The sequence below is a fragment of the Hyla sarda genome, chromosome 12, assembly GCF_029499605.1.
Source record: "Hyla sarda isolate aHylSar1 chromosome 12, aHylSar1.hap1, whole genome shotgun sequence".
In the NCBI taxonomy this organism is placed as follows: domain Eukaryota; kingdom Metazoa; phylum Chordata; class Amphibia; order Anura; family Hylidae; genus Hyla; species Hyla sarda.
The window spans coordinates 68,932,230-68,947,713 of NC_079200.1; the positions used below are offsets into that span (position 1 = coordinate 68,932,230).

The window sequence follows — 15,484 nt, forward strand, 5'->3', positions numbered from 1 at the left end:
CTAAAACTACACCAGCCCAGACTTAGCTTTTTGGTGTATGTGAAGAGAGAAATTTTAGAAAATGTGACCTGCACAAAATTTATCAAATGCTCTGCTACTTTTTAATAAATTTGGTGCTCCTACACATTACAGCACACACAAAAAACTGTGTAGAAAAATACTTCACTTACACCTACAATGGTAAATGCCGGCCTATACCTCTGAAATGCAAAACACTCTGTGCCCCTCATATATAGTAATAATGCCCCATCCTGTGCCCCCATATATAATAATTATAACCCGTCCTGTTCCTCCCACATAATAATAATGCCTTCTGTCCTGTGCCCCTCGCATATAATGCACCCTGTCCTGTGCCCCTCACATATAATGTACCCTGTCCTGTGCCCCTCACATATAATGTACCCTGTCCTGTGCCCCTCACATATAATGCCCCCTGTCCTGCCCCCTCAGGGGGCATTATATGTGAGTGGCACATGACATTGGGAATTATATGTGGGGCACAGGACAGCCCTCCCTGTCATGTGCCCATATAATGCACATATAATGCCCCTCTGACATATGTCCCTAACTTAAAATGCCCCCTGTCCTGTGCCCCTCACATATAATCCCCCATGTCCTGTGCCCCTCACATATAATGCCCCCTGAGGGGGCAGGACAGGGGGCATTATATGTGAGGGGCACAGGACATGGGGCATTATATATGAGGGGCACATGACAAGGGGGCATTATATGTGAGGGGCACATGTCAGGGGGGCATTATATGTGGGGGCACATGACAGGGGGGGCATTATTTGTGAGAGGCACGTGACAGGGGGGCATTATATGTGAGAGGCACAAGACAGCGGGTATTATAAGTGATGGGCACATGACAGGGGGTATTTATACGTAAGCAGCAAATGTCAGGGGGGCATTATATGGGCACATGACAGGGGGGCCCCTGTCATGTGCCCCCACATATAATGCCCCCTGTCATGTGCCCCCACATATAATGCCCCCCTGATGTGTCCCTCAGATATAATGCCCCCCTGTCCTGTGCCCCTCACATATAATGCCCCTGAGGGGGCAGGACAGGGGGAATTATATGTGAGGGGCACATGTCAGGGGGGCATTATATGTGAGGGGCACAGGACATGAGGGGCACATGACAGGGGGGGGGGCCTGTCATGTGCCCCCACATATAATGCCCCCCTCTCATGTGCCCCTCAATATAACCCCATATAACCCCTCAATATGCCCCTCTCACTTATAATTTGCCCCCCCCCCCTTCTCATATCAGTCACCTTTCTCACACGCTGCGCTGCTCCGTTCTTGCAGTGTTAATGAGAGCCACGGGGACGTGATTTCCAGGCGTCGGCGCGATGATGTGATGTCATCACACCGGCCTGCCGTGGATGGCGTCCCCGCGGCTCTCACTCACACTGCTAGAATGGTGCAGCTGCAGTGTGTGAGAGAGGTGATGGGTGTGAGAAAGGTGAGGGAGTGGTAGAGCGGGACAGCTGACAGCTCCCGCTCCACCATGCTATAGTACGGGAGGAGGGGCAACAATCTCGGGGGGGGGGGGGGGTGGAGGTCATATTCGGCGGGGTGAGCGGCGATGAAAAACGTACAGCATCAGCTGCTTTGACTTCCGGCCGCCGCGGCCCGCGAGAGTACAGAGTTGCGAGAGACAAAAGTAGAGAGGATTTAAACTCTGTTCTCTTGCGGTCTTGCAGCGCGGGCGGCTCCGCTCCTCGGCGGCCTTTTTGGCGTCCGGCTAGGCCTATTTTACTGTAGGGGCCTGGAGCTGCTGCTCCATCAGCCCCTACGTTAATCTGGCCCTGAGGAGGCAGTATTATAGTAGTTATATTCCTGAACAAAGGGAGCAAAATTATAGTAGTCACATTCTAAGGCTGGGTTCACACTACGATTTGATGATACGGTCAACGGATCCAGCTGGGACGAGTGAAAATCAAGCGCTCTTGTATCCCAGTCGGACCTGGCGCGTATCTCATTTATTTGAATGAACTGACTGGAGTCAGATAGTGATTCCAGTCGGCTCATTTTGGCCCGGTATCCGTTTTTTGTGACGGACCTAAAACCGTGGTTTTAGGTCCGGTCATAAAACCGGATACGGGGCAAAAATGAGCCGACCAAAGTCACTATCTCACTGGGATACGGGATACTTTCACTCCCCCGTATCGTCGTTTCACTGACCGTATCGTCAAATCGTAGTGTGAACCCAGCCTTATACATAGGAGGTAATATTATAGTAGTTCTATTCTTATACATAGGAGGCAGCATTATAGTAGCTATATTATTGTAAATACGCTGTATAGAAAGTTTTTTTCTTGACAATACAATGCAGTATAATAGTAGTTACATTTCCAGCACCTTTTCACCTTTTTGTGATATTTTATTAGCGCTCATCCAGGGACATTAATTCTGTCACATCTGGACAATCTCTCCTTGGCTCATCTCGTGCAGTGAGTTCATCATGAGATATTTTTTCATTAGAAACTTCCCATTTTCTCATTAGAGCATTTAAGAAATATTAAAAAGGATTTTGCAGGATTAATAGCAGTGAGCAGGACGCGGCCGGCAGACAATGGATAACCTTTAGCTGCAGTGATTGGAGATGCTACTAATTTAATTGCTACCTAATTGGTAATTGGATCTCTGATAGGTTACCGCATCGGCTGCATGTGAAGAGTCCTGTGCTTACTCATTGCTGTTGCGCCATATGGTAATTACAATTGTTATCTCCCAGTACACAGGCGACAATTCTAGTTTTTTTCTCCTGCTCTTTTGTGTGGTTAAAGAGCCATTCCCCAGTAAATAGAAGTCCTTGAGTCATCCTCTTTGGGTGCCAACTAATATGCCCACTATTACAGAGGTCAGCCCACTTTCCAAGATTTGTAAATGACAAACCTGCATATATAATGTGAGCACTCCTTTGAGAGTGCTGGGAGTTGTTTCACCCATCATAACTACAGAACTGACTACAGCAAACTCATCCAGAAAAGACAATGATATCAGTGACTGGCAGCTGTTGTCTTTCCTTCCATTCTTCATCTGGTCCAATAGCCAGGACTTCCCTCTGCAGGGTTTAACAACATTCAGTATAACTCTGCCAGACACCCCTAAATACAACACTGCCAAACAGTGTAGCCTCTGAATAAAACACGGCCAGACACTGCACCATCTGAATATAACACTGCCACACCTTGTACCCTCTGAATATAATCCTGCCACACACCATGTCCCTTGAATATAACCCTGCCAGACACTATAGCTTCTGAATATAATACTGCGAAACACTGTACCATTTGAATATAACACTCCCACATTCGGTACCCTCTCAATATAACCAGGCAGGGGTTATTTATTATTATTATTATTATTTCGACTAAATAATCAAATATACCTATTGCTAAGTATGAGTAAGAGCTAAAGAAGTTTTTACCATGTGAAATTCCAGCTCCCAGTATAATCTAAGCAGTGGTAATGGTACGCTGAGATTGTTGTTTAACTCATAATTATAACCGCAGAAGTTACAAGTGACTACAGCTCTGATGGGACATAATCAGGCAGAGTACACAATGATATCAGTGACTCAAAGGTTATGTCTTTTATATAGTCCTTTTCTTCTTCATCTCGTCCAGGCTCCCATGACTTCCGGTAACATCTTGTCTCAGAGTTTATTGATGAAATTATTGGCCCTCACTTTGTCAGCAGCTTTTCATCCTCTATATGAAAACATTGCACTTTCTGAATAGAACACTGCCAGATACTGTGCCCCCAGAATATAATAAAGCTACCCACTGTACTACCCTAAAAACTCAGTATTCACCCTAAATATGGTACTGCCAGACACTGTGCCCTCTCAACACAATACTGTCACATACTATAGCCCTTGGAACCGTGCTATCCCAGAAATTCTTACAATATACAACATATCCCTGAAATTGAAAACACACCATGCCCCCATAAACAAATTATAACCTGTCAGGGCTACAAAGCCACATGGAGGCTAGATGGGTGCTGTTGGGTTACAGAGGCACATGGCTGCTTTAAGGGTGCTTTAGGGCCTACAGAGGCACATGACAGCTTATATGTGTTGTCAAGGGTACAGAAGCACATGCCAGCTAAATTGTGGAAACTTACTGGGAAACATCAGGGACAGTGATGTACCCATATCAGGAGGTGTGGTTGCCATTTAAGGTCTCTTACCTGGAGACGTGAGGTACAGCACCACACTAACCACACAGCCTATGCCAGAAAGGTTTAGCTGAGCTTGATTTCTACAGTAACAGCAGATTCTGGACCACCAGAAAGTTCGTTGCACTGTCCTATTTAATATTACACAGTCATGACCGTAAATGTTGGCACCCGTGAAATTTTTCAAGAAAATGAAGTATCTCTCACAGAAAAGGATTGCAGTAACACATGTTTTGCTATACACATGTTTATTCCCTTTTGGAACTAAACCAAAAAAGGGAGGAAAAAAGCAAACTGGAAATAATGTCACACCAAACTCCAAAAATGGTCTGGACAAAATTATTGGCACCCTTAACTTAATATTTGGTTGCACACCCTTTGGAAAAAATAACTGAAATCAGTCGCTTGCTATAACCATCAATAAGCTTCTTACACCTCTCAGCCGGAATATTGGACCATTCTTCCTTTGCAACCTGCTCCAGGTCTCTCTTATTGGAAGGGCACCTTTACCCAACAGCAATTTTAAGATCCCTCCACAGGTGTTCAATGGGATTTAGATCTGGACTCATTGCTGCCACTTCAGAACTCTCCAGCGCTTTATTGCCATCCATTTCTGGGTGCTTTTTGACATATGTTTGTGGGTCATTGTCCTGCTGGAAGACCCAAGATCTCGGACGCAAATCCAGCTTTCTGACACTGGGCTGTACAGTGCGATCCAAAATCCATTGGTAATCCCCAGATTTCATGATGCCTTGCACATATTCAAGGCACCCAGTGCCAGAGGCAGCAAAACGACCCCAAAACATCATTGAACCTCCCCCATATTTCACTGTAGGTACTGTGTTCTTTTCTTTGTAGGCCTCATTCCTTTTTCGGTAAGCAGTAGAATGATGTGCTTTACCAAAAAGCTCTATCTTGGTCTTATCTGTCCACAAGGCGTTTTCCCAGAAGGATTTTGGCTTACTCCAGTTCATTTTGGCAAAATGTAATCTTGCTTTTTTATGTCTTTGTGTTAGCAGTGGGGACCTCCTGGGTCTCCTGCCATAGCATTTCATTTCATTTAAATGTTGACGGATAGTTCGTGCTGACACTGATTCTCCCTGAGCCTGCAGGACAGCTTGAATATCTTTGGAACTTGTTTGGGGCTGCTTATACACCATCCGGACTATTCTGCATTGACACCTTTCATAAATTTTTCTCTTCCGTCCACACCCAGGGAGATTAGCTACAGTGCCATGGGTTGCAAACTTCGTTATAATGTTGCGCACTGTGAACAAAGTCAAATCTAGATCTCTGGAGATGGACTTGTAACCTTGAGATTGTTGATTTTTCCCCCCAATTTTTCGTTCTCATGTCCTCAGACAGTCCTCTTCTCCTCTTTCTGTTGTCCATGCTTAGTGTGGCACACACAGACACACAATGCAAAGATTAAGTGAACTTTTCTACTTTTATCTGCTTTCAGGTGCAATTTTTATATTGCCCACACCTGTTACTTGCCCCAGGTGAGTTTAAAGGAGCATCACATGCTTGAAACAATCTTATTTTTCTCCAATTTTGAAAGGGTGCCAATAATTTTGTCCAGCCCATTTTTGGAGTTTGGTGTGACATTATGTCCAATTTGCATTTTTTCCTCCCTTTTTTTAGTTCCAATACACACAGAGGGAAAAAAAACATGTGTATAGCAAAACTGCAATCCTTTTCTGTGAGAAATACTTCCTTTTTTAGAAACATTTCAGGGGTGCCAACATTTACGGCCATGACTGTACCTGTCCAGTGATATAATGCACTCTGCTATACTGTGCTGCACTCTGCATGATTGTAGTACAGTAGAGCAGATGGCAGTGCAGTATAACATTGTGTGCATCGCTTCTCGGCCTTTTGGCTAAGATCAAGTGTAGTATCTGTTCTTATCAGTGGTTTAGTCTCTAGCCATGTAGGGTGGATGCTGCATGGAGGGGGCAGGTGTACCGGGGCGTTCCGGGGCTGGTTCTGAGGAATCAGCTCGACGGCTGCGATGATGTGACCTGTTTCCTCCGGGTCTCCCCATGAGGTAGAGGGGTGTAGAGCCGAGGTACTTCTGTGCCTCTGGGAGTGGTGACCCTGAGGTGCCGAAACTCACTGGGTGTTATAACTCACTGAGTGAAAGCACTGCACCATTAATCTTCACCTTTGGCACTCACCCTTGGTATCCCGGCCTTCTGGCTAGGATCAGGGAAATTTTTATAGATCCGGCCGGATGACCGGGTAGTATATCTGCACTCGTCCACTTATTTATTATTTTTTTGTTTGTCACTGTGCCACGTTTGTGTCTTTATTTGTACACAGGATTGTCAGGATGCGGTAGCCCTTCTGGGTGTCCCTCCTGGCGGTCTAGGGTAGGTGTGTGTGGCCATTAGGTTCCTCACCTCCCTGCAACCCCTGGGCATCTTGGCTTTGGTCAAGATGCCACCAGTATACGGCTCCTCGGCTGATACCTTGGCTAATGCCTAGGTTGAAGCCAGGAGCATTTTCGGCCCCTCAGTAGCTTCGGCGAAAAGGGGCATCGAACCTGGATCCTTGCAGGTGCCTTTTGGCCCGGAGGTGAAGGGTAGGTTTGTTGGGGGGCCTCTCTCCTGTCGGAGAAGGGCTTAGCGATAGACCGCATCCTTTGTGGACTTTTTTTAGTGTGACACGTTTGCACTTTGTCTTGCACGTTGGGTGATAGAGAGCACTTGCCGCGGCTCTTAAAGAAATATATATAATAACATTGTGTGGATGGGTATAATAACATATAGCACAGTGTTTCACTTTGCTATACTGTATAATCGTGTCCACAATGTTATACTGCACTGCACTCTTATACTGTATTATCATGTCCGCAATGTTATACTGCACTGCACTCTGTTATACTCATCTACAGCCACGTAGAATGCTAACTGCTATCCACTTTGTACATGTATAATAAGTAATATGAGTAATGAGTATAATAATGTAAAGCAAAGTGCATTGCAGTTAATACTCTAAATGGATGTAGCAGAGTGTAGCAGAGTGCAGCGCTATATAAGGTTGTGTACATTGGGATCATACAGTATAGCAAAGTGCAGTGCATTATAACAGAGTGCAGCGCAGTATAAGGTTGTGTACATTGGGATCATACAGTATAGTAAAGTACAGTGCATTATAACAGAGTGCAGTGCTGTAAAACACTGTGATAAACATTATTATACCCATGAACACAATGTTATCCTGCACTGCACTCTTCTGTAGTCTTATATGCCCTATTCTGGTTACTGTGGACAAGAACCTCATTAAATGGATTTTGTACCCCCTAAAACCCCTTGCCTTCTGCAGCAGAGGTCTTACCTGTAGTCTTTAGCTATTTCGGGCAGCAGTCTGCATAGGGATAGTGGCGCACAAGTGCTAAGCTTGACTTCTGATCTCGCACATTTTTGCAGAATCTGGAAAGCAGAATTTCTGCGGCAAAATTTCCACAGCAGAAATTCTGCCATGTGAATTGAACAGTGTAATCCTCATTCTATTCAATGTGCAGTAAATCGGAATGCTGAAGGAAAAATTGTCATGTGAACATAGCATTACAAGAGGTTACTAAGGGAGCAGAGAAGGTACTACCTTTTTTTTATCTCCCTGGCACCCCACTTCTGCCCTGCGCTTGGCAATATACCTCCCGAGAATAGAGGTGGTGGGTACCAAATCGTGATAATCTCATGACAGCGAAACCACCAACATATGCAATGTCCAAAAGCCCTACGATTTTGCTGATGTTACTGCGACATCATAAGGCTTTTGAACATTACATGCAGATGTGGTTTCACCCTTATGCTTTCTTCCAAAAACAGAAACACATCTGTTCTCAGGGAGGGGAAATTTATCAAAACCTGTGCAAAGGAGAAGTTGGGCAGTTGCCCATAGCAACCAATCAGATCACTTCTTTCATTTTGCAGAGGCCTTGGTAAAAATGAAAGAAGCGATCTGATTGGTTGCTATGGGCGACTGGGCAACTTTTCCTCTGGACAGGTTTTGATAAATTTATTTGTAATGGAAATAAATTAAACAATTAAAATAAAAATGAGATCCTGTGTCTCCTGTATATTATTCTGCCTCACGTGTTAGTATGGAGCCGCAGCCCCTCCTGTGTGATGTCACCTCCACACTGCGGTTACCTGGCTACAGGTAAACAGTTGGTCAAGTCCAGACTCTGCAGGGGAGCTGTGTGTGCAGAGACATGGCAGCCGCCCCACAGCACAGCCCCAGCCCGGGCAAAAACAGCGATCTTGTGGCCCAGGACATGATCTGGTAAGGTATTGTAAATTCTACATGGCTTGTATAATGTGTGTATATAGGACAGTGTTCCCTAACTAGGTCTCCCCAACTGTTGCAAAACTACAACTCCCAGCATATTGTATGCTGGGAGTTGTAGTTTAGAAACAGCTGAGAAGCTACAGGTTGGGGAGCACTAATTTAGGGTATATAATGCATGTATATAGTGGCTTTAATATGTATAGAACTGCTCTGTACATACAGCAGTGAGATAGGATTGTGTGCCTACCTATATATGGTGGCTCTGTACAAAGAGCAGGTCACATGTACAGTATAAAACATATAGAGCAGGTCACATATACAGTATATAACATATACAGCAGGTCACATGTACAGTATATAACATATAGAGCAGGTCACATATACAGTATATAACACATACAGCAGGTCACATGTACAGTATATAACATATAGAAAAGGTCACATGTACAGTAGATAACATAGAGAGCAGGTCACATGTACAGTAGATAACATAGAGAGCAGGTCACACGTACAGTAGATAACATATAGAGCAGGTCACACAAACAGAAGATAACATAGAGAGCAGGTCACACGTACAGTAGATAACATAGAGAGCAGGTCACACGTACAGTAGATAACATAGAGAGCAGGTCACACGTACAGTAGATAAGATAGAGAGCAGGTCACACGTACAGTAGATAACACAGAGAGCAGGTCACATGTACAGTAGATAACATAGAGAGCAGGTCACACGTACAGTAGATAACATATAGAGCAGGTCACACGTACAGTAGATAACATATAGAGCAGGTCACACGTACAGTAGATAACATAGAGAGCAGGTCACACGTACAGTAGATAACATAGAGAGCAGGTCACACGTACAGTAGATAACAGAGAGCAGGTCACACGTACAGTAGATAAAATAGAGAGCAGGTCATACGTTCAGTAGATAACATATAGAGCAGGTCACATGTAAAGTAGATAACATAGTGAGAATGTCACATGTACAGGAGATAACATATAGAGCAGGTCACACGTACAGTAGATAAAACAGAGAGCAGGTCATACGTACAGTAGATAACATAGAGAGCAGGTCACACGTACAGTAGATAACAGAGAGCAGCTCACACGTACAGTAGATAACAGAGAGCAGGTCACACGTACAGTAGATAACATATAGAGCAGGTCACACTTACAGTAGATAAAATAGAGAGCAGGTCACACGTACAGTAGATAACATAGAGAGCAGGTCACACGTACAGTAGATAACATAGAGAGCAGGTCACACGTACAGTAGATAACATAGAGAGCAGGTCACACGTACAGTAGATAAGATAGAGAGCAGGTCACACGTACAGTAGATAAGATAGAGAGCAGGTCACACATACAGTAGATAACATAGAGAGCATGTCACACATACAGTAGATAACATAGAGAGCAGGTCACACGTACAGTAGATAACATAGAGAGCAGGTCACACGTACAGTAGATAACATAGAGAGCAGGTCACACGTACAGTAGATAACATATAGAGCAGGTCACACGTACAGTAGATAACATATAGAGCAGGTCACACGTACAGTAGATAACATATAGAGCAGGTCACACGTACAGTAGATAACATAGAGAGCAGGTCACACGTACAGTAGATAACATAGAGAGCAGGTCACACGTACAGTAGATAAAATAGAGAGCAGGTCATACGTACAGTAGATAACATATAGAGCAGGTCACATGTAAAGTAGATAACATAGTGAGAATGTCACATGTACAGGAGATAACATATAGAGCAGGTCACACGTACAGTAGATAAAACAGAGAGCAGGTCATACGTACAGTGGATAACATAGAGAGCAGGTCACACGTACAGTAGATAACAGAGAGCAGCTCACACGTACAGTAGATAACAGAGAGCAGGTCACACGTACAGTAGATAACATAGAGAGCAGGTCACACGTACAGTAGATAACATAGAGAGCAGGTCACACGTACAGTAGATAACACAGAGAGCAGGTCACATGTACAGTATAAAACATATAGAGCAGGTCACATATACAGTATATAACATATACAGCAGGTCACATGTACAGTATATAACATATAGAGCAGGTCACATATACAGTATATAACACATACAGCAGGTCACATGTACAGTATATAACATATAGAAAAGGTCACATGTACAGTAGATAACATAGAGAGCAGGTCACATGTACAGTAGATAACATAGAGAGCAGGTCACACGTACAGTAGATAACATATAGAGCAGGTCACACAAACAGTAGATAACATAGAGAGCAGGTCACACGTACAGTAGATAACATAGAGAGCAGGTCACACGTACAGTAGATAACATAGAGAGCAGGTCACACGTACAGTAGATAAGATAGAGAGCAGGTCACACGTACAGTAGATAACACAGAGAGCAGGTCACATGTACAGTAGATAACATAGAGAGCAGGTCACACGTACAGTAGATAACATATAGAGCAGGTCACACATACAGTAGATAACATATAGAGCAGGTCACACGTACAGTAGATAACATAGAGAGCAGGTCACACGTACAGTAGATAACATAGAGAGCAGGTCACACGTACAGTAGATAACAGAGAGCAGGTCACACGTACAGTAGATAAAATAGAGAGCAGGTCATACGTTCAGTAGATAACATATAGAGCAGGTCACATGTAAAGTAGATAACATAGTGAGAATGTCACATGTACAGGAGATAACATATAGAGCAGGTCACACGTACAGTAGATAAAACAGAGAGCAGGTCATACGTACAGTAGATAACATAGAGAGCAGGTCACACGTACAGTAGATAACAGAGAGCAGCTCACACGTACAGTAGATAACAGAGAGCAGGTCACACGTACAGTAGATAACATATAGAGCAGGTCACACTTACAGTAGATAAAATAGAGAGCAGGTCACACGTACAGTAGATAACATAGAGAGCAGGTCACACGTACAGTAGATAACATAGAGAGCAGGTCACACGTACAGTAGATAACATAGAGAGCAGGTCACACGTACAGTAGATAAGATAGAGAGCAGGTCACACGTACAGTAGATAAGATAGAGAGCAGGTCACACATACAGTAGATAACATAGAGAGCATGTCACACATACAGTAGATAACATAGAGAGCAGGTCACACGTACAGTAGATAACATAGAGAGCAGGTCACACGTACAGTAGATAACATAGAGAGCAGGTCACACGTACAGTAGATAACATATAGAGCAGGTCACACGTACAGTAGATAACATATAGAGCAGGTCACACGTACAGTAGATAACATATAGAGCAGGTCACACGTACAGTAGATAACATAGAGAGCAGGTCACACGTACAGTAGATAACATAGAGAGCAGGTCACACGTACAGTAGATAAAATAGAGAGCAGGTCATACGTACAGTAGATAACATATAGAGCAGGTCACATGTAAAGTAGATAACATAGTGAGAATGTCACATGTACAGGAGATAACATATAGAGCAGGTCACACGTACAGTAGATAAAACAGAGAGCAGGTCATACGTACAGTGGATAACATAGAGAGCAGGTCACACGTACAGTAGATAACAGAGAGCAGCTCACACGTACAGTAGATAACAGAGAGCAGGTCACACGTACAGTAGATAACATAGAGAGCAGGTCACACGTACAGTAGATAACATAGAGAGCAGGTCACACGTACAGTAGATAACACAGAGAGCAGGTCACATGTACAGTAGATAACATAGAGAGCAGGTCACATGTACAGTAGATAACATAGAGAGCAGGTCACACGTACAGTAGATAACATAGAGAGCAGGTCACACGTACAGTAGATAAGATAGAGAGCAGGTCACACGTACAGTAGATAATATAGAGAGCAGGTCACACATACAGTAGATAACATAGAGAGCAGGTCACACATACAGTAGATAACATAGAGAGCAGGTCACACGTACAGTAGATAACATAGAGAGCAGGTCACACGTACAGTAGATAACATAGAGAGCAGGTCACACGTACAGTAGATAACATAGAGAGCAGGTCACACGTACAGTAGATAACATAGAGAGCAGGTCACACGTACAGTAGATAACATAGAGAGCAGGTCACACGTACAGTAGATAACATAGAGAGCAGGTCACACGTACAGTAGATAACATAGAGAGCAGGTCACACGTACAGTAGATAGCATAGAGAGCAGGTCACACGTACAGTAGATAACATAGAGAGCAGGTCACACGTACAGTAGATAACAGAGAGCAGGTCACACGTACAGTAGATAAAATAGAGAGCAGGTCACACGTACAGTAGATAACATATAGAGCAGGTCACACGTAAAGTAGATAACATAGTGAGAATGTCACATGTACAGGAGATAACATATAGAGCAGGTCACATGTACAGTCGATAACATAGAGGGCAGGTCACACGTACAGTAGATAAAACAGAGAGCAGGTCACACGTACAGTAGATAACATAGAGAGCAGGTCACATGTACAGTAGATAACATAGAGAGCAGGTCACACGTACAGTAGATAACATAGAGAGCAGGTCACACGTACAGTAGATAACATAGAGAGCAGGTCACACGTACAGTAGATAACATAGAGAGCAGGTCACACGTACAGTAGATAACATAGAGAGCAGGTCACACGTACAGTAGATAACATAGAGAGCAGGTCACACGTACAGTAGATAACATAGAGAGCAGGTCACACGTACAGTAGATAACAGAGAGCAGGTCACACGTACAGTAGATAAAATAGAGAGCAGGTCATACGTACAGTAGATAACATATAGAGCAGGTCACATGTAAAGTAGATAACATAGAGAGCAGGTCACACGTACAGTAGATAAGATAGAGAGCAGGTCACACGTACAGTAGATAACACAGAGAGCAGGTCACATGTACAGTAGATAACACAGAGAGCAGGTCACACGTACAGTAGATAACATAGAGAGCAGGTCACACGTACAGTAGATAAGATAGAGAGCAGGTCACACGTACAGTAGATAATATAGAGAGCAGGTCACACATACAGTAGATAACATAGAGAGCAGGTCACACATACAGTAGATAACATAGAGAGCAGGTCAGACGTACAGTAGATAACATAGAGAGCAGGTCACACGTACAGTAGATAACATAGAGAGCAGGTCACACGTACAGTAGATAAAATAGAGAGCAGGTCACACGTACAGTAGATAACATAGAGAGCAGGTCACACGTACAGTAGATAACATATAGAGCAGGTCACACATACAGTAGATAACAGAGAGCAGGTCACACGTACAGTAGATAACATAGAGAGCAGGTCACACGTACAGTAGATAACACAGAGAGCAGGTCACATGTACAGTAGATAACATAGAGAGCAGGTCACATGTACAGTAGATAACATAGAGAGCAGGTCACACGTACAGTAGATAACATAGAGAGCAGGTCACACGTACAGTAGATAAGATAGAGAGCAGGTCACACGTACAGTAGATAATATAGAGAGCAGGTCACACATACAGTAGATAACATAGAGAGCAGGTCACACATACAGTAGATAACATAGAGAGCAGGTCACACGTACAGTAGATAACATAGAGAGCAGGTCACACGTACAGTAGATAACATAGAGAGCAGGTCACACGTACAGTAGATAACATAGAGAGCAGGTCACACGTACAGTAGATAACATAGAGAGCAGGTCACACGTACAGTAGATAACATAGAGAGCAGGTCACACGTACAGTAGATAACATAGAGAGCAGGTCACACGTACAGTAGATAACACAGAGAGCAGGTCACATGTACAGTAGATAACATAGAGAGCAGGTCACATGTACAGTAGATAACATAGAGAGCAGGTCACACGTACAGTAGATAACATAGAGAGCAGGTCACACGTACAGTAGATAAGATAGAGAGCAGGTCACACGTACAGTAGATAATATAGAGAGCAGGTCACACATACAGTAGATAACATAGAGAGCAGGTCACACATACAGTAGATAACATAGAGAGCAGGTCACACGTACAGTAGATAACATAGAGAGCAGGTCACACGTACAGTAGATAACATAGAGAGCAGGTCACACGTACAGTAGATAACATAGAGAGCAGGTCACACGTACAGTAGATAACATAGAGAGCAGGTCACACGTACAGTAGATAACATAGAGAGCAGGTCACACGTACAGTAGATAACATAGAGAGCAGGTCACACGTACAGTAGATAACATAGAGAGCAGGTCACACGTACAGTAGATAGCATAGAGAGCAGGTCACACGTACAGTAGATAACATAGAGAGCAGGTCACACGTACAGTAGATAACAGAGAGCAGGTCACACGTACAGTAGATAAAATAGAGAGCAGGTCACACGTACAGTAGATAACATATAGAGCAGGTCACACGTAAAGTAGATAACATAGTGAGAATGTCACATGTACAGGAGATAACATATAGAGCAGGTCACATGTACAGTCGATAACATAGAGGGCAGGTCACACGTACAGTAGATAAAACAGAGAGCAGGTCACACGTACAGTAGATAACATAGAGAGCAGGTCACATGTACAGTAGATAACATAGAGAGCAGGTCACACGTACAGTAGATAACATAGAGAGCAGGTCACACGTACAGTAGATAACATAGAGAGCAGGTCACACGTACAGTAGATAACATAGAGAGCAGGTCACACGTACAGTAGATAACATAGAGAGCAGGTCACACGTACAGTAGATAACATAGAGAGCAGGTCACACGTACAGTAGATAACATAGAGAGCAGGTCACACGTACAGTAGATAACAGAGAGCAGGTCACACGTACAGTAGATAAAATAGAGAGCAGGTCATACGTACAGTAGATAACATATAGAGCAGGTCACATGTAAAGTAGATAACATAGAGAGCAGGTCACACGTACAGTAGATAAGATAGAGAGCAGGTCACACGTACAGTAGATAACACAGAGAGCAGGTCACATGTACAGTAGATAAC

General features: G+C 43.7%; 1 protein-coding gene and 1 pseudogene across 2 annotated transcripts in view; both read left to right on the plus strand.

The window, feature by feature from the left end:
• The first annotated feature begins 6,059 nt into the window (after positions 1-6,059).
• Positions 6,060-6,226, plus strand: LOC130297185 (U2 spliceosomal RNA; annotated as a pseudogene).
• A 2,045-nt stretch (positions 6,227-8,271) lies between these two features.
• Positions 8,272-15,484, plus strand: part of CIMIP1 (ciliary microtubule inner protein 1) — a 34,707-nt gene continuing 27,494 nt past the window's right edge. Inside the window, exon 1 of one of the 2 annotated variants that reach the window (XM_056547476.1) lies at positions 8,272-8,490. In XM_056547476.1, coding sequence (XP_056403451.1) covers positions 8,420-8,490 — 71 coding nt within the window. In that variant the 5' untranslated portion in view covers positions 8,272-8,419. The remainder of the gene's footprint in view (positions 8,491-15,484) is intronic. The other variant, XM_056547477.1, reaches the window with a different exon arrangement.